This window comes from Bradysia coprophila, unplaced genomic scaffold (genome assembly GCF_014529535.1).
Source record: "Bradysia coprophila strain Holo2 unplaced genomic scaffold, BU_Bcop_v1 contig_297, whole genome shotgun sequence".
In the NCBI taxonomy this organism is placed as follows: domain Eukaryota; kingdom Metazoa; phylum Arthropoda; class Insecta; order Diptera; family Sciaridae; genus Bradysia; species Bradysia coprophila.
Window position 1 is genome coordinate 9,261,781 of NW_023503555.1, and position 25,902 is coordinate 9,287,682.

Consider the following 25,902-nt stretch of genomic DNA (forward strand, 5'->3'; position numbering starts at 1 on the left):
ATGTCTCCCCGTTAAAGACCACCAAGCACAAAATAAGGAATTTGATTTTCGAGCTAAGTTTATTTAGAAATCATTAATCTCTCCGTTGCCCGATATAAATACATTTTGCGTATAAGACATCGAAATAATAAATTGACTGAAAGCCCACCGAATATCTTGTTATTTAACCCATAATTAAGACCGGCATTAAAAAGATGTTCGGTTTAAATTGTAAAATGTTTGCGTTCAGTGTTTTTCCCAGTAGTCGTAGCAAAAACGCAACTCCATACAAAATTTAATGTTTAATGTTTGGATTACCAATGGGGTGATTTAATGTTTGTAATTTAAATAATTAATGACAAAATGAAATGAAGTAAAACCGATATAAATGCGAAAACATTAGCAAAACCAAATGCAACGCTGCTTTCTTTGTTGGTTATATTTCAATTCAATTCTAGTTGTAATTTGAAGCCATTAAATTGTATATAATATTGAAAACTGGAGGTGAGTTGTTGGTAATTATAATGTAGAACGAACGAACGAAAATAAAAAATAAAATAAAAAATTAAACGAAACGTACAGACTCACTTAAAGAGTTTCTTTTCTATTTGTTTAATTATAGAAAGAATGAAAATTGTTAAATCCACTTACCCTTGCTCACACCGGTCACTTTATCTCTAAGTACATTTATCGAATGAACACGTCCGTACTCCTCAAACATTTTGCGCAATTGATCCTCGTCCATGGACTTCGGTACCTGACCGACGAACATTTTGATGTAATCCGGATCTGGTTGCTCGCCAATCAAACATAGTGCTTCGTTCGAATCACTAATATTTTTATTACTAATGATGCTGTTGTTATTGTTATTAGTAAGGCTGTTGTTGCTCATATTTAACCCACTGGAAAGACAATAGAAAGAGAAAAAATTATTATGAAAATATGTTGGACTGTAAAAGAATGGCGGGGTGGTTGTTGCATAAACATTCAATGTCTGAATGGAGGAGATTTTTATTCCCTCCTTGTATCTATATGATTTATATCGAACATATTTCTCATTTTGTTTATTTTAAGTGAGATAGCGACCCCCAACGACGTTCGATGTAAATCAGTTTAATGAATTATAATGCGAGAGAGATTTTTTGTTGTTGTTGTTGCTTCGTTCCTTGTCGTTCTCGGTTTTTATTTATAAATTAAATTCTTTCGCGAAATCGTTAGATTGCTTCCGGTATAATAACATATAAAAAAAAACATGGTTTTCATGTCCGGAATATCTGTGTAAGACAAGAAGGGGCAATAACAATTTGTCTTCATATAATAAGAGGAAGAAAATTTTTTTCGCTCTACTTCTGCCTTACTTTCCGTGGACACAAATAAATGTCAGGAAAAATTTATTTCTTTTGTTTTAACTTTGTATAATTACTACTTGTTTAGGAAGGAGGTTCGTACTATGAATGCATAAACAGGGTGTTTGTGTGGTAGCACAATTATGTGGACTTTTATTATGTAGAAAAATGCTTGAGTGCAGGCAATGGAATTTGCTTACAATGGGTAGATGGCGGACTTTGTTTTCCGATTTTTCAACCTAACGCATTCAAAAGAGGTTGCATTTACCATTGGTAAAAATTCACTCAATCTCTGAAAATCTTCCGTAAAAAATCGTACCTGGGCGCCGATTCTCAAAGCATTCGTAACTTTAAGAATTCGTAGCTTGACAGTTCTTATGGGATTTTATGGACGCAACTTTCAAGTTAGGAATATTTGGAGTTGCCAAAATAAGAGAATCGTCGACCTGTATAAATGCTGGCCTTACTTCATCATTGGGGATTATCAGCGCAGTGCCTAAGCGACTAACTCTAGCTACATACAGCGAGCAGCGAGCTGAACGAGACCTAATTCAAATTTTTCTTTAGTACTTCTGTCAAAGTTTCTGTACAAAGGGAAAATTTGATTTAGGTCTCTTTCGTGTTGCTATGTGTAACTAGAGTAATTGTGGGTTTCAAATAGTGGCTAAAGCTGTATTAGACCAAAGCATGCACTTCTTAGATTTTAGTTGAGGTGTCTAAACATCATTTTTTTACCACCCGCATGAATGATCTCAACAAAGCAACACGAAATAGACCTAATTCAAATCTGTTTTGTTATACTGTCAAACTTGACAGAAGAACAAAACGAAATGTTTAATTAGGTCTCCTTCGCGTTGCTTTGTGTAGCTAGACTAACTAACTTGAATGGAAAAAGACCTGGCCGCATAATACCGAGAAAATTGAATTGAAGTACGGATACTTTAACAAAATGTTAAGTAAGATCAACTTCAAAAGGTCGAGAAGTTGCTACAAATTTTGCCTAAAGATGGAAACTCAAAGTCTAAGACGCAAAACTCAATGTTTTAATGACGGTTTAATGACGGAAAGATGGGAAATTATGTGTTTATGAATACCCTTGGCAACCCACTTCCACAATTTTTTATCTACCAACAAATCGAACATGCATTTTAGCAGTATTGCCATCTTCCTGTAGCTGCAGATGTACCGTCTTGAAAGAGACCTAAATTCAACTTTTCTCTTTTGTTATTCTGTCAAGATTGACTAACAAAAGAAAAATTTGAATTAGGTCTGGTTCACGTTCCTTTGTGTAGCTACAGTTCGTCTACAGGCAAATTTAATAGATTTTTTTAATAATAAAATTGAATTCTAAAATATGGTTTGAAGGAATCGACGGGACCATTAAATCAAGAGAAAGGAATTTTTATTTGAATAAAAGTTTTGGGCGACTTTTAATAATGCCATAACTTGCACTGTCCCCTTATGATAACGCATAAAGAATCCACTGAAAATACCTCGCAAAAATGCAATAAATTCTCCCGAAATCGCCGATCATATTCCCTTTTGGTTTCGACGCACCCTATTCAAATCCATCCACCCCATCGCTAGTATGATAAATGTAAAACCTCGAACACTTTTACGCTCTGGCTTTCTGTCCTTTCTTTCATCTTCAACAATATTTTCCGTCCGACCAAAAAAAAGGGAAAGTTTTATCCATTTTAAGGTTGATGTTTGAAATGAAAAAAAAAATCGGAACAGAAGAAGAAGAGACGAAAAGTTTGGAACCAGTAAAAAAGCATCCGAAGTTTGGAGGAAAAAAAAATCTTAAGTGACATGATAGCCAATTTCCTTTTTATCAATATTGTTTTCAATAAAACGTTAGCATGTTCGATGGAAATTTGGTGTGCGTTTATCTACTGTTCACAATCAAGGGGAGAGCAAGACGACGACTTACCCCCCGCAAAAAAAAGTATAAACGGACGTGTAGTATAATACAGGAAATTATTTCGTTTGCAAAATAAAACTTTTTTTTCATTCGATTGTTGTTGTTGGATAACATATACGGGAGCCATGTATATATCTCTACCTAATCTAAATATTACCCATAAACCCCAATAACAAATTCGATTGAATTGCCTAATAAAATCTTATTGTAAATTTTCTGCCTTTTTCCCTGGTGCGTTATTTCGGCTGGTGTGTGTGAGTATACTTTTCGATTTTCATGGCTTTTGTACGCAGTCAGCATTCGAGATATAATGCTATACACAACGATGCGTGTGTACGCACGATTTTATCGTAAAATTAAATATTATTACCTAAGTAAAGTCGCAAAATATGCTAAAATGCTTTTGTGTTCATTCAAAAAAGAAATGGCGCTCTGTTCAAATGTTTGGTACATTAAACCGTTAAATCATAGGTAAAGTCATATAACAGCCGAGGACTTCAATGTTGTGAAGTAATGCCATATTTTACCATCTGCATGCCGCAGAGAGAACAGTGAAGAACATGATAAGATTATCTTAACTACCTTCGGATGGTACGTGGAAGAAACTATTAACAACAGTTTGCTGCTGCTGTGTATACATAAAGAAAGCGGAACGACAAGAAAAATAACCTGGGAAAGATTTTTAAGAGAACGTATCTGTGCACATGTATAGAACATTACACATCCTTTTCCTTAAGTTAAGAAAGACGTTATCTTCTACTACATATCGTGTAATTTACTCGATGGTTTAACAGTATTCCTACGCTCCCTGTATATTGTATATAGTGAAGTGACAACTGACTTTACATCGTACAGTGGTTTTTATTTGACTTGCAGCACATGGAGCGTGAAATGATTTTTATCTTCGCATCCCCCCCTTCTCTTCTCTTTCCTGTTGTGTACTGGAAAATATTCCTATGGTAAACCCATATTGTTTACCGACTCCTTCAGCGTATAAACAAAAATCTTGAATTAACTTTCATTTAGGCAAAGTCTTTTCATTTCAATTTAACTTGCTGCTTCCCACTTGTCTGTACATGTACTTGTCAGAGTTTTTGTAGGAAAGAAGATGAGAGAAACAAAGAAAAAAAAACTGCGGAACGATATAACCCAGAACATTCTGTTTATCGTTGGGTTGTAAGTTGTAAAAGGGTTTAATGTATAAATACAAAGGGAATGTCTCTGCGGTTTGATTTTGTTGCCGTTTGTGTTTTTTTCTTTTTCACAATGTGCGGGCGTCAAAGTCAATAGACGCATTCGAGATCATTGAGCTGTGGTGTGGAGGCTCCGTAATGTTGCAAGATTTAATTCCTTTGTTAAAAATGTAAAACTATAAACAACTGGATTGTGTATGAGTTGTACGAATAAAAGTTTGGCGAATAGGTAACGTTGTTGGAAGAGAAATCGGAAGATCATGGCCTCGTGGAATTAGGCGACATCCATAAGGGGTCATTCATAAATGACGTCCACTACTTTTGGTCAGTTTTGGTCCCCCCCTCCCCCTCGTCACGCAAAAGTGGTCAAATTTGACCCAATTTTGTATGAAGTGTCCGAAATCGTAGACCCCCCCCCTCCCCCCTCAGTACCGGACGTCATTTATGAATGACCCCTAAGGGACATCCGCAATTCAGCGTTGCCATACAGATCTTAAGTCATTGATATCTCTATAAATATGAATTTCCGATGTGTCAAATGTTGACCAACCCCAAATTATTCTCGAGTTATAACTAAGTCTGAAAACACTGAATTGCGGACGAACTTTTAAAATTCTTGAAAATTCACGAAGTTTTCGAGAAAAAATCCTGATAATAAGGTCTGTTGAAGAGTCATGTACATTGGGTACATAACAGCGAGCGCAGCGAACTCAAATAAAATCGATTGAACAATGTGTGAAATTCAACTTGACAGTTCAATCCAATGAGGCTATTTCTTGGCTTTCGTCCCATACCGAACCCATAATTTTGCCATCTAATATCCGATACCACAATTGGTACGTCCATTGAAAATTTCCAATAAAAAGCAATCTGAGTTTAAACAACTCCACTGTGCATGCCCTACACATAAAGGTACCCAGCAACATATTGAATCATTTCATAGAACGTATAGAACGTATACGTAGAACACAGGCAATTTGTACAAAGAAAAAACAAAAAATTTCTTTTCCACAAATTACCTTCATGAAACACGCAAAAAGTAAAACATCAAAGGTTGCCAAGCTCTTTATTTCAGCTGATGTACTTTTTCGTCGAACAGAATTATTTATCATTTCAAGAAGACAAAGAGATAATGTGCTCCCCGACTTCAAGAAAACCAACAACGAACGCAAAAAAAACCGAATTTCATTTCAGGAAAATTTTGTATTATAAATGTAATAGACAATGTTTTACTCTCCTCTGAACGTGAACACTATTATGCCCCGCCACCGTAATGGGTATTTGTATGGTTGCATGTGAGTTAGATAATTTTCCCTTTGTTTTGACTATACTTTGGTAAATTGTGTATACTAAATCTCGTCTAATGTTCTATGTGTATTGCATCCATATCGGTGTATGCGGCTAGAAGTGTTCTATACGTATTCCATTTTACGTAACAGCTTCATACACTTGAATTTTCATATCAAAATTTTGTTTTCACTTAATAATTTGCATTATTAAATCGCCTTACAGTATGCACATCCACTGTTCGAAATGTTAATAGGCGAAGAGCCCCCATATTGTTGCACTATACTTAGACGTTGAAGACTGTTTGTTCTGTCGTTCTGTTTGTGTTTCGAGAGCTACGAAAGCGTTAAAGAGGATAGAGACGCTGGGTATATTTCGGTCACCTCATATTTGGTGACCGAATTGGTGTGAAATTAGAAAAATAAATTTTAGGGAAAGAGGTGTTGTGCCGAGTTGATCGAGTTTAAAATAAGTTGATCGGGTCAATAAGTTGACTTGTCAGGAAGGACTTTAAATTACATTTTCATTTTTCTTGTTCATGTAGAAATAACAAATTCATTTCGACACCAGTCTACGATGTAAGCTAACTACGGTTAAGCACTAAGAGTAGTTATTAATAGAGTACTTCCGTTGCCTGTCTGAAGTACTAAGGACTGAACATATCATCTACGGGCATGGAAATATTGTTTTTTTCCCGGTAATCAAACACTAATGATTGTAATTAGCTCCAGTGCTTAAGCCGCTTAAATTTAAATTAATAAAATTTCATTTTTCTAACAATTCGCTGATGTGACACGTCCCGTTTCTGCATTTAACTATTTCCTTATAAAGTACTATCAACCACATTGCCTCCCAGTCTACAACGGGAGTAAAGCTTTCTGTATTTTCGGCAATATTTCTGGTGGAATGGTGGTGTTTAGTTTTCGGGAAATGAACTGTATCTCTTACTTCGAATGAGGTAGTGATTGTGGAATTGTGTTTTGGGGTTTTTCTCCTCTATATATGTCTGCCTTGATGTGACTTTGGTAAATATTTTATTCAGAGCCCATTGACTTCCCCACAGAACAGCACACACCATATTTATGTGTACAAATTGTGAGAGTGGAGAGATGCTAATGCAACAAAAGGTTTTCCCATTTCCTTTTCAGACAGTTACAGATGGACTATCGTCCATTAAAAATAGAAATTTTATTTCAAGTATGGATTCCACATTCACATTACTATTCATGTGCTTATCGATCTACTAGAGGAGGGAAAAAAACCGTTTTCTTTAAAACATTTTTTCAATGGATGTACGGCTCCGATATATTTATAGAGAATTATGGAGGGCAAGGATACATATCTAATTCACATGGGCATATCATAAAGTGACTTCGTTATAGCTGGTGTTATTATGTAGCTATGAATACGGTATGTACGGTGCACACGGAGGATTTGTGAGAATGGGTATGAAAATTATCGGTGCTGCGTGATATATTGTGGCAGCTTGATTAAACGAATGAATTGGTTTCAATCAACACTCTTGATAAAACAAAACCGATTTTGTACTTGAGAGGATGTACACAGACATGACATGTGAGGTGAAATAATTTTTATTTATAGCCTCGAATGTGAAACATTCGATCAAAATATGCTTCTGTTGCACGGGACGAGTAATTTGCATAGGAAATGTGGAAAGAAGATTAGAAATTCCATATGCACCAGGTCGAGGTACAATATCACACTGGGGGCTGGGTGAATTTGTTCAATTGTCACGCACTCGATTAGTTATCAAGTTCGTCCTTTTTAACGATCAGTTGAAAAGAATTTTTTTCTTCTCTCATTGATGGAGTTTCTCGTTTGGATAAATTAAGCTTTAAAGCGTTTAAATGTTGGAAATACATCAAAGACAACGGGGTTCAATAAATGTTAGCACGAGTGATTGCTGATCGACATCTCTACCAGTAATTTATTAGAGCAAAATCCTTTTATCTGTGTCTCAAGCGAAAATGTTCGCTTTTTATAAGTCAAGAGCACAACAAACGATTGGAAAAATCCTCACCATTTCTGATAATATGGTGAAGTGTTCTCAATAATTACCGAGCGTAAATAAATCGGATGATGTTGTGGACATGATGTAATCCATTTCTCAACCCCATCTTCAACCGACAGCATTGAGTTATTGACGAAACTTTCTTCAATTAAAAAGAGTTGATTATCGAGAACGACAACGTATCCATGGTAGAGATTACGAGCTAAGTCATCAGTTGTATAGCAATAAAATTGTCTAAATGATGAAGGTATGACTCCACCACCCATCCACTGTATCGAGAGAAAAAATAAACTTTTTGAACAAGAACATCTGCCATACCAAAATCTAATTTGAGGTACACAACGATTAGTATCCTCACAGCAATAATTTAGAGCTGAAACACTAGCAATTATCCAGAGAATTTCGAAACATTTTTGAGAAAATAGAAAGTCTTTCTCTCGTCTCTGTTTGACAAACATAACAACAAATTGACTGTACTCTTTTCCCACCCCTCCGCTCACATTGACATTTTAAAATACAAATATCTGGTACATAATTAAAAGGGGTGACAAAAATTGCCTCAGGTTAAAATAACAAGCTCGACGTTTTAATATCGTTACCCAGTATGAAATTAAGTTATACCTTTTGAGCGCACTGCCAACGATCTATTTAAAATGTGAGAAAGAGAACCGAACGAAATTTTTCTACCTCTCTCCCACCCCAATACAGACCTAAAACAAACAACAAATTTCCATACGCCATTCAATTTCATACTTGATGGTAAGGGCGACAGCAATTATGGCATAAGGAAAATACATTTTTATATCCAAGTTTTTTCTCGAAAAATTTATGGTGTTGGCCTTTGAAAAACCGATATATTTATAGAGCAAGAGACACACGAAGCGTACAGCCTAGACTATAAAGTCAAATGTTTCCGGTTTGAAAACGGTTTCAAAACGAAAATCGGTTCGGAAAGCGTTTAGCGGCCGTGTAATCATCGTTCTGAATGGCACTGGCGTTCGAAGAAGATCGGGGAATTCCGAGTAACGACGGATACGAAATTGCGAATACGGGCATGTACATGATATCGTATAATCTGTCTTTTCTCTCTCAATTGTCCTTGTTGTGGGGTAATAAATCTGAGATATAAAGAAGAAAGAATAATGGGGAGACCACTCCAGCTTCCACACGTATATATTGTGTAAGTTTTCGAATAAAATTATCATAAATATTATCATATATTATATGGCATCATCATCGTCGTTGTATATACATACACATAGAAGAGAGTGGAGTGATATTATGTGTGGTGTATCGATTCACTTGGCTTTTCTATATTTTTTTTTATATTTAAAATAAGTGGCCTCTTGAGAGGAAACAACTGAGCTCAACCTATTCAATTTTATCTAGAATGCAGAAATTTTTTTCTCTCATTTTATTTTGGTACGGCGAACTTTTATGGTTATACAGTTTCTAAATCGGTGCGAGCGAAGACGATGATTGGAAAGAACACAAAAAAAATCACTTCAGATCCTTCAGTCCTATTCGGTATCGGTTTACTCAATAAGTAGAAATTTTAGACGAACAAAAAGGATAAATTTTAACTGTGTGACTTATTCTGAACAAGTTGTTCGAGTGGGACTTATGCAAAACATTATACTGAAGTACAATTTTGTGCTGAGAAACACCATGATTCTGTCTGAAAGAAAGTTTTGTCTGTAAGGCTGTCCCAAAATAATTTTTCTTCTTCTAAGGATTGTCCTTGTCCTTGAGACTGTCCCAGAAGAAAGTTTTGCCTTTAAGGCTGTCCCAAAAGTAAGTTCGCTTTTAAGACTGTCCCAAAAGAATTTTTCTTCTTCTAACGATTGTCCTTGTCCTTGAAACTGTCCCAGAAGAAAGTTTTGCCTTTAAGACTGCCCCAAAAGTAAGTTCGCTTTTAAGACTGTCCCAAAAGACAAGAATCTTCCAATTGTTTTAAAATGATTTCGCTTAGTCTAAAGACTATCGCAGAAGAAACTAAGAATTCTCTTTGAGACTATCCCAAAAGAAAGGTTTGCCAGACTACACAAACGAAGTTTTCCTTCTTCTAAGACTTGTACTTGCCATCGAGACTGTCCCAAAAGAAAGTCTTATCCTTGTGACAGTCCCAAAAAACATTTTTCTTCTAGTTGTTCTAAAATGGTTTCCCTTGGTCTAAAAGTTTCTCGGGGATCGTGGACTATCACATTGGGGAAGTGAAATTCGACATGACGCTACTACACGGCCCGTTCGTCAAACTAGTTCTAACACCTAAATGTGAAGGACATTTCTGCCCAACCCCTTACATCCAGTCGAACAAATAATATTTGTTTAGAATTATGAAGTGCCTCGTCCAGTACTTATTTATCAAAAAGATGATGAAACATTGTTGAAGACAACTGTGCGCAATCATTTCATTAACGGATCTTCCGAACCATTCAAACTACCGTTGATCTTAGAATAACATGACCTTACGTCATATGACGCAATAGAGTTATGATTTCAGAAATCCATCGATTCAATTTCAATTAAGTTGAAGATGACCGACAAATCATTAGTAAAATTCCTAAAGTGGAAATATCCATCAAAATGAACTTATAAGTTCAAAGCTAAAGCGAATAGCACAAAATGGACGCCATGGTCCCATAAACAAAGGACAACCATCTTGTTGAAACTTGAGTAGCATTTCTTGGAAAAGCTAAGCATTTTACGCTTTTTGCACTATTTTCGCGGGAATTATTTGGTAATCAAAATGATAAATAAAAATGATAAGAAAACTCACTTGTAATAATCCTCCTTCATATTGCAGTAATCGAAAATCGAGATTTTGTTGTCACTGAACAAATTCGAGTATTTATACATTTTGCTGGTCGTTTTTTTTTTGTACTTTTTTTACGTTTTCGTTATCAATCAGTGTGTACCGGATTCGAATCCTTAACTTGCACAATTTCACTGTTCCTTTTTGAATGGTTCGAATAGGAAAATAACAAATTTAAAATGATAACAGGAATAACCGTTACAATTAAATTAAAATCAACATCAAGAGCAATGCGGTTCGATATGACACACAACTACGCGTGAAATGAAATGATCGATGCGCTCGAACAAAATCAATTATGATGAAATTTTGGGAGAGAATGTTCTCGGGTTTGGCTCTCTGTGTTCTTATTGTTCTTGACGAAATCACTTTTGATGGCTAGGGTTGAGTTGACAATTTTTACTATTTTGAAAGTCAATTTGGTGTGCCAGTCACATGGATGATAGTTTTCAATGTTTACTCTCGTGACTGTTATGACATTGTACTGTGAGGTTAGGTTAAGTTAGTTGGAATAAGGAATAGTTATTTGTATACCTGTTTTGGATGATTGATTTTAGGCAATTTTGCGGATTTTGCAGAGGCCCGGAAACCCGAGATAATTCGAAAAATTGCTTTCACTTTCGGCCTCGAAGCAGGAAAAATCGCATGCTTGTTCCGTAATATTTTATGTTTAATTGGAAACTATTCATAATACATAACAACTAAACGTTGTGTTGATTTGCACTTCCGCAGTATTCCCAATGGAAATAAAAAAAAGAAGTTTTGTGACGCGACGAATGACGCTTAGTGTTGACAAAGATAAGAAATAGTTAAACGTAGTGTCGACTCGGAGAAGAAGAAGAAGTATGAGGTAAGTTGTAAATAAGTTTAATGATCGGAGGATAAGCAGATGAGTTTACTTCTCCATATGGGCAAAAAGGTCAATTGACCTTGGCGGCCAAATCTAAAAAAATGTCTTTTGAGACGTAGAATATTTAGATTTATCGCTCAAAAGTTTAAAGGCGTACATTTTAGTACTGGCCTTGGCGCCAAAATGACAAAGACGGCAATGGCTTTAATGTCAGGGTCTTTAGCTAGTGAGTATCTAAATTGTACTCGCAATTACACAATTGGCAATATGTCTAGATGATCCTTATTGACATTGAGTAATTACAACCAATTTTACTTGAAAGATTACATTGGTCGCCCCCTTGATATCAGGCTAAACTGTGTCTGGTTAAACCTGCCACTGATGAAACTGTGTCTGGTCAAAACTGTCACAGACGAAACATATACAGAGAAATGATAAGTTGGTACGCCTGTGGCGAGATTAGAATGACATACAAATTCTCTCACATTCTCTCCCATAGAAGCCAACTGTCATCCAAATTTTCCTTCTATCTCGCCACAGGCGTACTAACTTATCATTTCTCTGAACCTATATCGTCGCTGTTGACAGCGGATAAAATGATCGTCTGAAAGGAATTTATCGTGACTGGTGACACCAGGCTCGTGCATTGGAAAAATGAGAAACATTGTTACTATAGGAAACAGGCAGGCCTTCTAGGAATACGACATCCAATCATTGTCAACCCTGCACGCAAACATCAATAATTCATTATAGAGAAAGTCCTACTGCTGACGCACTCACTACCAAAAAGATATCAAACTCCAATAAATCGTGTGTACACCGAAGCTGTACTGTACTCTTCGTATTGAAAGACGACTTGCAAAAAAAAAACAACCAACGACGAACGAAAGAACAATAATGAGAAACTTTTTTCGTTACCTCGTCGAGAAAAACAAGTTATTTACCCAATTATTCTCCTATTACGGTTTCGAGAACATCGGAGTCAGACAGCAATAATTTCGAAGTGATTCTAAGAATTTAAATTACATTTACAGCTTAACAACAATTATAATACTCCTCCTACCTATCTCGCTCTCTCATCCTTCCATTTAATTTAATTAAAATGAATTGTCTTGTCGTGCGCTAAAATATAACTCATTGTCAAAATATATTCATGCCGAGTAAATATTTTCTGCCGTTGATTACATGCTATGCAAACTGATTTCGATGTAAGTAAGAACCGTCGTCCCCACAAAGTCGAATTATGCACGGCAATTTATCATGAAATGTTGTTTTGCTAATATAGTTCAACTGTTCGGCGAAAATTAAATCATCGAACGTTTATGCCGAACCAATGATTGGTTTTCTTAGAACCAGGGAAAACGTTTAAATTGTCGACCGAACTAAAGAGAATAGAGACTAAAGTTTAGATAGTTTGCGGTCATGTTGCGGGATTTATGTTGACCGGAGAAGTGACAAATATACGAAATATTGAATACATTTGGCAGGCAGGAATTCAATATTATATACACCGACAGAATCGATCCATATCCTAACACCATATTGAAGTAACATAAATTTTACAGTGCCATGCCATGCTACTACACATTTTGTTACATCCATAAACCAAATTTCTGTACATTGACTCCTTGACTTTTCCCAATTATATAAACATACACAAGAGCTCACGTGGATTTAGGTCAATTTTGTTAAATTATGCATTTGAGACGAGCTTTAATTAATCGCACGGGATGAATTATAAATTTATCTCGTATGCCATAAATATATATTCGTCGGAATGCTTTCACACACAGTGGATAAATAAATGTATTCCCGTTAGTTACAGTTTGTCTTTTGCACAAAACGATGAAAAGTTTGCGCGTTTTGCACACAGCGAAATCATAAATGATCCATCCCCCTTCCCCGGCTCCTCCACACTTGGCGGGATTGTGTGTGGATGGGAAAACTTATGCAAAACTTGGGTAGGGAAAATTGAGAAAATAATATTTCAGTCAAAAGTTTCTTTTCACTCCATAAATCTGAAGTGTCGTCATCGTCTATTTTTTGCCATAAATTGGGGACACGAGATGTTTTCACAATTTCTACATGGTTTCAGGTGGTTTAAAGTAAATTCAACAGGAGAATGAGTTAACATCATCGTTACGGAGGTTGAAACAAATTTAATTTACCGAATTGAACTTTTTGCAAAAAGGGCAACAGGGGCAACAGTGTGTCAACGCTATTTTGTCATTGAATCGGTTAATAACTATTCTTCGAGTTTATTCTGAATCTGTTACTCAGAATCCGTTACTTCTATCGTTCAAACAATTTTCTAACGTTCGACCGCTAAGGTCTTTCATAAATTAAGTAACGAAAAATTGGAGGGGTGTAGGGCTTCTTTGAAGATTTTATATGAACACTAGGCGGAGCTAATCTTTTATCTTTGTCGTATACGCTGGTAACAGATGACTACACTTCTAAGTTAGTTCCATGCCCAAAAGCATCCTCTGTCTACAACAATTTTTCAAAAATCTGCAATCTCACAAACTTGTTCTGAATTATCATCGCAGAAATTTGTTGCAAACAGGTAGCAAACATACTGCTTTGCATCCAATTTTGTGTTACTGAGATCTTGCAGAGTTATCCATTGTAGTCACTTTCGTTAGCTGGTTGGTATTTCTCGATTTATTTATTATTACTAGCAAGCGTATCACGCCATAATTATTAAATCTGTCCCTTCTTTTGTTTCAAGTGTCGCAAAGTGTTTGATTTGCAAAAAATCTTTTACTTCATTGCATTCAACATGGATTTTGATATTTAAGACAACAACAGCTAGAGCTTATCGCTTATTTTTGTCGTGGTTGTTGTAAACAGATGATGTAGCCGTATCTTTTGTAGCAGTAGCCGCATGTGTCTGATTCATCTCAAGGGCAACATCACTTAAGGGCATGGTTCCGATATCTCAGGACCTACTGAACCGATTTTGATAAATTTTTAGCCCCGTACGAAGTACGAAGGGGCTTATAGGATTACGATGCCGTGTGTAATTGATGGAATTCGAAGCAGACGGTAAGGGCAAAGTGTTTGCCTATGTTCATAGATGACGAATCCGCAATAAAAATTTGGGCCGTCTGTCCGTCTGTCCGTCTGTCCGTCTGTCCGTCTGTCCGTCTGTCCGTCTGTCCGTCTGTCCGTCTGTCCGTCTGTCCGTCACGTCAATATCTTGAGTAAATCAAATCCGATTTCAAAAATTTTTTTTTTCCCTGAAAGATAGTCAAAATAGTGAGGCTAAGTTCGAAGATGGGCAAATTCGGGTCGGCCCTTCGTCAGTTAGGGCCACCTAAGTGATTTAAGGTCTTTTGGTGATATTTATGGCAAAATAAACGATGGAAATGTAAATGACACGGCAAATGATAGGTATTGTCAATACCAATCCAGGAAAAAAAAGTTTTTTAAAATCGGGTGAGTGGACCGTGAGTTAGGGCCTTAGAAGTGAAAAGCTACTAGGGCCCTAAGTGTATTTTACATAGAACTCAAGTAAATTTCATTCGTTTTTCGTAATTTTTGTGTCATTTGGAAGGTAATCAAAAGCCGAATAGAATGTTGTTGAAAAAAAATTAAATTTGGGTCCTCGGACTAAGGCCGCTACTAGGGCCCTATGCGTATTTTACATACAACACGAGTAAATTTCATCCGTTTTTCGTAATTTTTGTTTCATTTGAAAGATAATCGAACACCGAATAGAATGTTGTTGAAAAAAAAATTAAATTTGGGTCCTTGGACTAAGGCCGCTACTATGGCCCTATGTGTATTTTACATATAACTCGAGCAAATTTCATCCGTTTTTCGTAATTTTTGTTTCATTTGGAAGGTAATCAAAGACCGAATAGAATGTTGTTGAAAAAAAATTAAATTTGGGTCCTTGGACTAAGGCCACTACTAGGGCCCTATGTGTATTTTACATTGAACTCGAGTAAATTTCATTCGTTTTTCGTAATTTTTGTGTCATTTGGAAGGTAATCAAAGGCCGAATAGAATGTTGTTAAAAAAAATTAAATTTGGGTCCTCGGACTAAGGCTGCTACTAGGGCCCTATGCGTATTTTACATATAACTCGAGCAAATTTCATCCGTTTTTCGTAATTTTTGTTTCATTTGGAAGGTAATCAAAGGCCGAATAGAATGTTGTATAAAAAAAAATTAAATTTGTGTCCTCGGACTAAGGCCGCTACTAGGGCCCTATGCGTATTTTACATACAACTCGAGTAAATTTCATCCGTTTTTCGTAATTTTTGTTTCATTTGAAAGATAATCGAACACCGAATAGAATGTTGTTGAAAAAAAAATTAAATTTGGGTCCTCGGACTAAGGCCGCTACTAGGGCCCTATGCGTATTTTACATACAACTCGAGTAAATTTCATCCGTTTTTCGTAATTTTTGTTTCATTTGAAAGATAATCGAACACCGAATAGAATGTTGGTGAAAAAAAAATTAAATTTGGGTCCTTGGACTAAGGCCGTTACTAGGGCCCTATGTGTATTTTACATATAACTCGAGCAAATTTCATCCGTTTTTCGTAATTTTTGTTTCATTTGGAAGGTAATCAAAGGCCGAATAGAATGTTGTTGAAAAAAAATTAAATATGGGTCCTTGGACTAAGGCCGTTACTAGGGCCCTATGTGTATTTTACATATAGCTCGAGCAAATTTCATCCGTTTTTCGTAATTTTTGTTTCATTTGGAAGGTAATCAAAGGCCGAATAGAATGTTGTTGAAAAAAAATTAAATTTGGGTCCTCGGACTAAGGCCGCTACTAGGGCCCAATGTGTATTTTACATATAACTCGAGCAAATTTCATCCGTTTTTCGTATTTTTTGTTTCATTTGGAAGGTAATCAAAGGCCGAATAGAATGTAGTTGAAAAAAAAATATATTTGGATCATCGGACTGAGGCCGATACTAGGCCCTATGTGTATTTATATTCAATAAATTAAAATTTTAGGGCTATTTGAAATTTTTGTTTTATTTGAAAGGAACGTCGTACGGGGCTTCGTAATTGCGCTATGCGCAATTTCTAAGATGTACACATTACATAATAATTTTACGTTAACTACTTTAACCGGCGCATAGGCTTAAGGTCAAAGTAGGGTGACAGACGCACTAGGGTCACGTACGCAATAGATATACGGGTTTGTACGGGGCTCAGTCGCAGCAAACGCTCCGACTGTTCTGATGGCTCGTTTTCCCTTGAAACGTTTGAATTTTGAAAAAAAAAATTATCAAAATCGATTCAATAGTTTTTGAGATATCGGACATATGCCCTGTAGTGAGGTTTCCCTCAGTCAGCCGGAGAAAATACATATCTAGAACTAATGTCTAATGTTAGAATTACAATATATGTTCAGGGAGTTGCGGGAAATGGACATAATTGATTGTATAGCGCCTATAATGGTAATATACACTGAATTTCATACTCAGATTACCTCACACTCACAAGCGATTAATGCTTTGTAAACCTCACACCAGAGACTATTTTCAAGAATTTTTGCGAGAATTTCGAGAATTTTCAAGAATCAATTTCACGATAATCGGCCCCGCCACGCATAAAATGGGTGCATATCACTCCTAGACATATTCTTTCGTTTCTTGTTATCTTGTAGTCATTTCCATTTACACTACACACTTCGGCGCTAGTTCAACTCTGTACATAATGAGATCTTAATAATTTCATGTCAACGATGTCGCGAACAAAGTAAAATTGGATAGTAAAAACGTAACATGAACCACAATCTATTGTTATTATCGCGTTATAGTACACTATTTTCGCAGTATACACTCAACCGAGAACGGATATTTCCAACGAAAGTTTATTTGCATAATTAATGACAAGATACGACCTAAACAAACAATTAATGTTACTTTATGGTTATGGTCGTATATATGTATGAGTCTTGAGGCGATAAAAGCGAGAGACAATTTTATTCCTCGCTTTTATGTTCTTATGAGCCTCATTTTATCCAAATTAAATTGTTTAACATTTTATTTTATAGTTATGTGCTTTCGTTTAACCGTCCGTCGTTCACCACTGTCTCTATCCCGATCTACTACAACGTCTTCACGTATTTTTATGTGCATTTTCCTAACAAAACAATCAAACGATTGTAAACACTTGAACTTTACCCAGTGCTAAGCCGTATGCTTTTTTATCCGTATTAACGAGGACGCGGAACATTTATTGAATTGAATGTAATTTAATGGATCGTTTTGGTCCATAAAGACCGTTTTGAGTGCTATAAAATTTCGTAAAATTTATGTGACAAAGCGGTCACAAATAATTATTTGCAGGACACATATCTGAGTTGATGTTTTAACTGTTGCCATATTCTAACTATATTCGTTGTCGATATGCTCTACAGTGGTAATTATGATCGAATCGCTAAGGCCCAAAACACACGAACGTTGTCGATATGCTCTACAGTGGTAATTATGATCGAATCGCTAAGGCCCAAAACACACGAACAGTTTTGTGTTGCAGAGATAGCCAAGTTTTCCATGTATCATCTTCAAGGGACGACACTTTCAGACGTAACCTCACTTAAGTTTCGTTAAATGTTTCGTTCATTCATGGTAGATCAAAGTCAAACTTTAAATAATGGAACATCCAACATAATCAACTCAAAATTACTCGCGTGAAAATTACTCAGAGGAAGTGAAATTTCAGCATGAATTTGCCTCAGCTGTTTTTCAGCTGATACACAAAACTATACTTGTTCATGGTTGAAGCTGATACACGAACGCGTGTGTAAGTGGTAAAACCATATTAAAAGGTTTTGATTGATTGTTTGGATCAGCTGAAAAGCAATTGAAACCCATGAAATTTCACTGCCTATAACTGTAAGAATTCGATTTTCGTCGTTTATATTGTGGTGAAAATGTTAATCATAAAAGTATAAAGTAAAATCATAAAACGGCAATCAACGAAGGGAAGGTTTGCATTTCTAGCCAAAAACTTTTTTGATGTTAAAGAGGAAGTAGTACCTTACGTGTCTCTCGCAACTTGACACCACACCGCTTATAGAACAGTCATAGAACAAATAATGCAGAGGGCAGCTGTAGCTTGGTATCAAGTTGTCGGAACATATTTTTGTAAAATTGATTGTAGAAAATTCTGATAATTCATGAAAATTAATAATTTCAATGAATTTTAAGAGTTTACAAAAAATCGTGACAATCGGCCCTGACTTATATTAATAATAGTTTCTAGATCCACTTCGGCGAAATCAGCTTTTTGACACCTAGATAGACAAACTGTGTTCACAACTTATAGAACCAAACAGACCCGTTCCTCTACTTTGACCAAATCTCTATATATTTCCGAAAAGAATTCATCCTCTGATACTTCTGATGCTTGTTGAACGAACATATTTTGTTGGAAGTCGCTGTCCCTAGACCTTCAAAATAATTTTGCGAACGAAGTTACTATTCACACGGCTTCAACAAAAGCATTTTGACTTAGTATCTGCAGTAATATTCACAATATAATCGCATCCGGGTGCGAATAACATCTTAAGTAATAGTAGCACCATTCGCACCCATGTGCGAATAGCATCTACCTTCTGACAAAATGCAAAATGGCAAGGGTCAAAAAAATATGGAGAGCAAAAAAGATGATAATAACAATCAAGTGATGCAATCGATTCTTACACAATGTTCTGCTATTGAGTTTGAAGTATTATCGACGAGAAATAAGAAAAAGAAAAATCGTTTTCACCACTCACACAGAGAGAGAGAGAGAGAGCAAGACTGAGGAAATTTTCTATTCAATTCCATATGTCTGGTACATTCATCCTATAATATGAATTTGAATAATACAATCCATATTTTCAACGGATAATATTTCTGTTATGGTACGATCAAAACCATTTTTCGTTTTTATTATTTTGGCACATAAAAGTAATTCATTGCGATACGTGTTTTTTTGCGCTCTCTCGTCTCATCTGGGGAATATTCAATATTTGAAAAATTGCATTTTGTGCAACGTCAACTTTTCATTTTTTTATTTTAATTTATTCAAATATGCAACACACTCGTCGTGTGTATACATATCGTCCCACTGTAAACCTCATATCTGTGTGCATTGTGTTAGAGAGTGAAATTTATATATGTATCAAAGCTTATGTGTGTACAAAGGGTATATCATGGAAGGATTTTTCTTTTGCTTATTTATAAAGTGTTGACTGCAAAATCGGAATCTGTGAATTGCAAAAAATGCATTTCATTGTGTTATATATATGTTATGCATTGTTGGAAGCTGTTCAAAAAACAACAACAACAATAAAAAAGTTGACTGGATGAAATCCAAATCGAACAAAAATGCGCCATAGAAAATATGAAAACAAAATACTGAGAGACAAAAAAAATTGGAATTCTGCTAAAGTGATGACATAAAAACCGCGCAGCCTTGAATACGGTCGCTTGGTATGCTCATTCGTTGCAATTCATGTCGAAATGTTAATTAGATTGGAAACATTTTCTCGAATTCTTTTATTCGCAACGGAGAATAATTTTCTGAGCCGTCTATCTCATGCTTAAAAAATGTTTCGTTAATTTTATGTCGCCTATTGAAAATCCGGTTTTTCTTTTAGTCCCGAAACGGTACGATTTTATCATTATATGAAGCCATGTATCGTAGACTAAACTGTAACGTACACTGTAATCCATGGCCTATATTCATGAAATTGATTTTTAAAAATTCTCGGAATTCCAAAAATTTTCAAAAATTCCATGAAATTTCAAGAATTCCTCAAATTTTCAAGAATTCCATGAAATTTCAAGAATTCCAAGAATTTTCAAGACTTTTTGAGAATTCCAATTCTTGAAAATTCTAGAAAAAGAAATTCCTGAACTTTTCCTGAGCACTGTGAACTCAGTAGTTTCTTTCTATTAGAAAATTCATAGAAACGCAAGGAATAAACGAATTCAATTGAAAATTAAAAAATAAATTATCCAAAATATATTTTCAAAGATTGAGAGGGTTTACTAAAGCTTTTATAAATAATATCGCGTCAAATCTATTGTTTCCGTTGTTCTACGTATCGTCTAGTGTTTGATACAAAATCTTTTACTTCGTTAGTTTAAATCGAAAAATTTACAATATAAGACCACATTAACCTGCAGCCGCCGTTTTTTTGCCGTTGCTGCCGATAACAGATGCAAGTTTTTTATGGCAAATAATATCACGGCGTTATCGCTGAATCTGTCACTTCTGTTCTACAAAAGCTTTTACTTTATTAGTTTTAACAAAAGACCACATTAACCTGCGGTCACGGTTTATTTGGACGTTAGTGACGGTAGCAGATGAAAGAATTTAATTTTACATTGTCGTTTGGAGAATCAATAAATGTAACTCATTTACACGTGAGTACTTTGCGTAAACAAAGGTACAGTTGGCTTCATGTGGTGCTTAAATTCCTATTACTAAATGCTTATGCGTAAACAAGGTGCAAAGTCCCAGTACCAGCTGGTAGATGATAATCAGATGTTGTCAATTCTGCACATCAATTACATTTGTTGATTGTATTTGAATTATGCCGGATGTATAAGGAAACACTAATTGTTTGAGATACATAAAAATGGTCGTCGAGTTCGATCCAATTTAAAATTGTAAGAGACTTTTCAAGTTTTGTGAGAGCATAACAGGTTCAAGGTGATAGATGGAATGAATTTTGTGCTCTTATTTGTACTCAATTAGCCTTGTTGGTTCGTGCTTATTAGTAGGGTAACTTATTAGACTGATTGTATATCAAAACAAATGAAGTACAAGATTTGCATCAAACATTCGGCGATTTGTGAAAATAAGATTATTAGACTGAATATTATGCAATACGATTGCCGCTTATCAAAGGTCGTCTTTATTAAGAAAAATTGTTAGAATTTGAACGAGGCCTGAATGTTGCTTTGGAAGATCATAACTTGGGGTTAGGTTGAACTTTCTTTCTTGTAACTCTTTTAACACATTGGAGTCGGAAAATCGAAACTCCTTCGCTAGTAAATCATCAAAGAAAAATTTCATTTTTCATCAATCAGCAGAAATGGAAAGACTTTTTTCGACGTATTTCCAATTGAATAATCCGAACTTAGAAATGAAAGTTTTATGTACCATTCGAGTGGGTAATTACACCATCAATCAATTTACAAAACAGCAAATCAATGTGATGGACATGAGAAACGATTTTATGATGTGATTTGTTCATGTAAAAATTACCTTGTCATTGATTGAAGTGCTTTGGGCTGGAGTGGTCGGGCCCCGGTAAAAGTTACAGCGAAGTGGGGAAAAAAATGTAATAATTTTTCCCTAAAGTGCCATAAACAATAAAACTGCAATATCATTAATAAGATAAGAATCTTCTAACAACATTTTTTTTCTTTCTTTCGTTTTATGAATTTTCTTTTCATTCCTTTTGCGCTATTTAAGCTTTGTGTGATAACAAAACCGTGTTTGGAGATCATTATTCACATCATCGTTATGAGAAGCGTTTACAACAAGACCAAGAACGAAAAAAAACTCAATTAAAAATCAACCATTACACAGCAAATCGTATACATATAGCCTTACATCTGAAGCATTTCTTTTTTCTCCTTCTTCCTTTTCTTTTGACATTTTCTCTATATCGTTTCGTCATTAATCGTCGTTTATGAGGGTGAACACAGTATAAAAAAAAGAAAAATAATTTCCATCCAAAAGAGGAAAATATAATAATTGGAAGAAAAACGAGCGAGACTATGATTTTCAATGGATTCCCTTTTATTGTGTGTGCGTTGTGCTGGTTCGTAATAATATAGTGTGAGCCCCTGAATTCATATCGTTTTTATGTGAAAACATTGTGTGTGCACTCGGTTTTTTTTTCTTGCTGTTTAAATGTAAAAATGAAGCTTGAAAATAACCGTAAATAATTGCAATAAATTTAACAAGAACAGCATGGTGCATTGTTAGCTGTGAGTCCTGCAGAGAATTTTTATTTTATTTTATTTTTCGAAAATTGTTCGGTCGTATTCAGATGTTAGGCGTTGTAGAAGTGGAAGTTTGTTGCTTAATTACAGTAGCCATTCAACGAAGAATTATATTGCTAAGAGTCCTCCTGCGAATTTCCACTTAACTGAATTTTTTCTTCTGCTTCACTCAGATCAACAATAGAACTTTTTTCTCACTTTTCAACAGGAAAAAATATTCGAATGTGATGTGTATGTGTACTACCAGAAGTTACAAGTAAAAATTTTGTTCAGCAATAACAACGTCAATCCGTTTCCGTCTTAACTGCTAATTGCTCGCTAATAGGCCGTAGGTTTGTATGACTCTTTTTTCAGTTGGAATTACAGTGACGTGATGATGGGGTTGGTGAAATTGCTGCTAAACCATAATGATGGATCGAAAGCGTGGTTTGTTTCCACGAAATGTTTTCATTATTGCTAACTGTTACGTTAATTAATCCGAGAAATTTTAATCACTTAATCGCTTTGTTTACTTAGAATTTCGGTAGAACGAAAATATACCCTGGAAAATCTAACGAATTCATCAATGTAGGACGAACGCAGCTTTCCAGATTCGTTATCTGAGCTCAGGGGCGACGATTCTCGTATTTTCGTAACTCCAGATATTCGTAACTTGACAGTTGCGTGTATAAAATTTCATAAAAACTGTCAAGTTACGAATTCTTCACTGACAAAAAAGTTTCGAAAAACTCACCTGTATAGCAGGTAGCTTTGTATCCAGGTAATCTACATTATCTGCCGCAGCTGTATTTTTTATATGGGGCGGGTGCTACAGCTGTGGCAGCTATTGTAGATTACCTGGAGACAAAGTTACCTGCAACAGCTGAGCTTTTCGAAACTTTTTTGTCAGTGTTAAATTCACGAGAATTGGCGCCCTGGCAAAGATTCTCGTATTTTCGTAACTTCAAATATTCGTAACTTGACAGTTGCGTGTATAAAATCCCATAAGAACTGTCACGTTAAGAATTTATAAACGAAGAATCGGCGCCCAGAGTATATAAAATATTGAAGTGAATTAAAACTATTGGTGTAGCGCTTATGATTGCAATACAGAGAATATTTTTAGGATAACATTTTCCAAATATTTTCTGCAATTGTCCCACATTTTCATCAATTTTCCCAAAAAATGTAAGAAAATTCGGTAAAATGTAGGAAAATATGGAGAAATGTTTTCCTTAAAATAGTCCCTGGGTGAATATGATAGCTCGAATGCTGGAAAAGTATTTCAGCGTTGACGAACATACTGAAAACGTGAGTTATACACTGAAGAAAATATGTCGCTGCGCTCGAATGATGGTCCCATGCATTTCCACATGTCGGTCCTAACTTTTAACAATGAACCAGTGGTCAGGGATTTCGCTATACGCTAATTTACGAAACGAACAGGTTTAATGGTCAATCCCGCGAGGAATCGTGCATGTGGACCGCAGTTATTGTGCTAAATCCTTCTTATTCGGACAAAAGACATATGAGTCTAGTACTTTGAGAAAAGGAGATTTAAAACCTAAATTCCAACCCAATGTCAGTGGTTTGATGAATAATTCAAAATTCCGAACCCAAAAATAATTCTCAGTCAACCGAAGAATCGTCAATCCTAAGTCAGATGTTCTCCGTAGCACATCGAGATTGATAAACACGTATATCTGGCTGGCAAGACGACATTATTTACGTTTACAACATGTTTCATTGTGTCGTAAATGCCTCTCTTCATCACTATTCCATACAGGAACGCTTTCCGAATACACACGTAACACTTATTCACGTTCCGCTCTCTATATATATAACAGGCAAACAATGCGGCATTATCTTATCATTAATCAAACCCCTTTTTCATTATAATATTTTGTAACGGAACTATACACAGGCATTACAGAGATTACACCAAATATTTGAGTGGTTTTTTTCGACTGAAAAATAAGGTAGGATGGCTGATGGCTGGTTTTGTTTTAAAAATATTTATATGAAAGAGAACCAGCAGAATTAAAAAAAAAATTGTTTGGCATTAACCCTTTTAATTAAAATTTACTGAAGCATATTGCTATATATGTACGAAACGATACATATACCGTACAATTGTTAATTTCATATCGCAAAGTTGTGGCACAGACCATCGACCATTGCTGGTCATGTAATGGAAGCGAAAAGAGAGGCAAGCACAAATTGTTGGAGATGAACATTTTCGAGAATTTTAATTTTACAAATTTTTGCAGTGAAAAAAAAAACGGACGAACGAACGAAGTGAACAAAAAATTATGCTGAAAAATGGGTCCATATTTTGCATTATGTTTTGCTAACCGCTATTAAGCTCCCGAAAAATTTAATGATTATGATGATGAAGATACATAATTTCTTTCAAAAATTATTTTCTTTTTTTGGTTTTCCTTTTCATAATACCTGACAGGGTTAAGTTTCGCTAAAAACAATTGTAGAGATTTGTATCGAGGATTAATGTGACTTTACTGATAAACGTAAATAACAATTTAGCGCGGAGCACAAACTGTTCTGAACATGAACGGAAACAAATTACGAAGAGACTATTACTTGCACCCAGGTGTAAATAGACTATTTTCCTCCTGGTGCAAATAGTCTATCTGTTCCTGGCTCTAATAGTTCTAGAATTAGAAGCAAATTAATTTTTCACAACGCAAAGAACAAAATAGTCATTCTCAACTTTACTGAAACTTCGAGTGACTTGGGGATCTAGCCCTGCTCTGGCAGCCTCGACAAGTCCCTCGAAATGCAATTTCTAACTTTTCTTCCCTCGTTGAGCAAATAACTATTTCCTTTCACAAACTGACCTAACAATTATGTGTTTCGTCAGAGGCAAATTGATTTTTCCTTCTACAAATTGACCTAAGAATTAGGTCTTTCGTCAGAGGAAAATTGTTTTTTCCTTCTACAAATTGACCTAATAATTAAGTGTTTCGCCAGAGGCAAATTGATTTTTCGGTCTTCAGATTGACCTCATAATTGTGTGTTTCGTCAGAGTCAAATTGATTTGTCCTTCTACAAATTGACCTTACAATTAGGTTTTTTTACCGGGGACAAGTTTATTCGTTCAACTACAAATAGACTGTGGTGGACCAAGCAGATTCCCATTCATTCAAATATATGGTTCCAAAGAGAAAACATCGTCTTTCCTTTCCCATAAGACCTAACAATTAGGTCTTTCGTCAGAGGAAAGTCGATTTTTCCTTCTCCAGACTGGCCTTTCAATGTAAAATATAGCGTATTTTACCTAATGCATCTGGGGGCAAACGTGTGTTAGGGACTATTTGCATATAGCAATGCTATATTATAGCATGTAACAAAATTTTCTTAATGGACGTACAATGGAAAACTTATGTTGAACTAGAAAACAACTTACAATCGGTCTAGTTGTTCCTTTGGCAGGAGATCGAGTCTGGAAATTTAAACATATGAAAACTGCTCATCATCTGCTATCGCGTAC

General features: G+C 35.5%; 1 protein-coding gene across 8 annotated transcripts in view; it reads right to left on the minus strand.

Moving 5' to 3' along the window:
- The window catches only part of LOC119079053 (CUGBP Elav-like family member 1), a 158,141-nt gene that overhangs the window by 45,227 nt on the left and 87,012 nt on the right, over window positions 1-25,902 (minus strand). For 4 of the 8 annotated variants that reach the window (XM_037186852.1, XM_037186851.1, XM_037186854.1 and 1 more), the window contains exon 3: window positions 631-881. In XM_037186852.1, the coding sequence (XP_037042747.1) occupies window positions 631-881 (251 nt within the window). Of the gene's footprint in view, window positions 1-630; window positions 882-10,540; window positions 10,898-13,059; window positions 13,066-25,902 lie in introns of those variants that run through there. The other 4 variants (XM_037186858.1, XM_037186856.1, XM_037186857.1 and 1 more) reach the window with 4 other exon arrangements.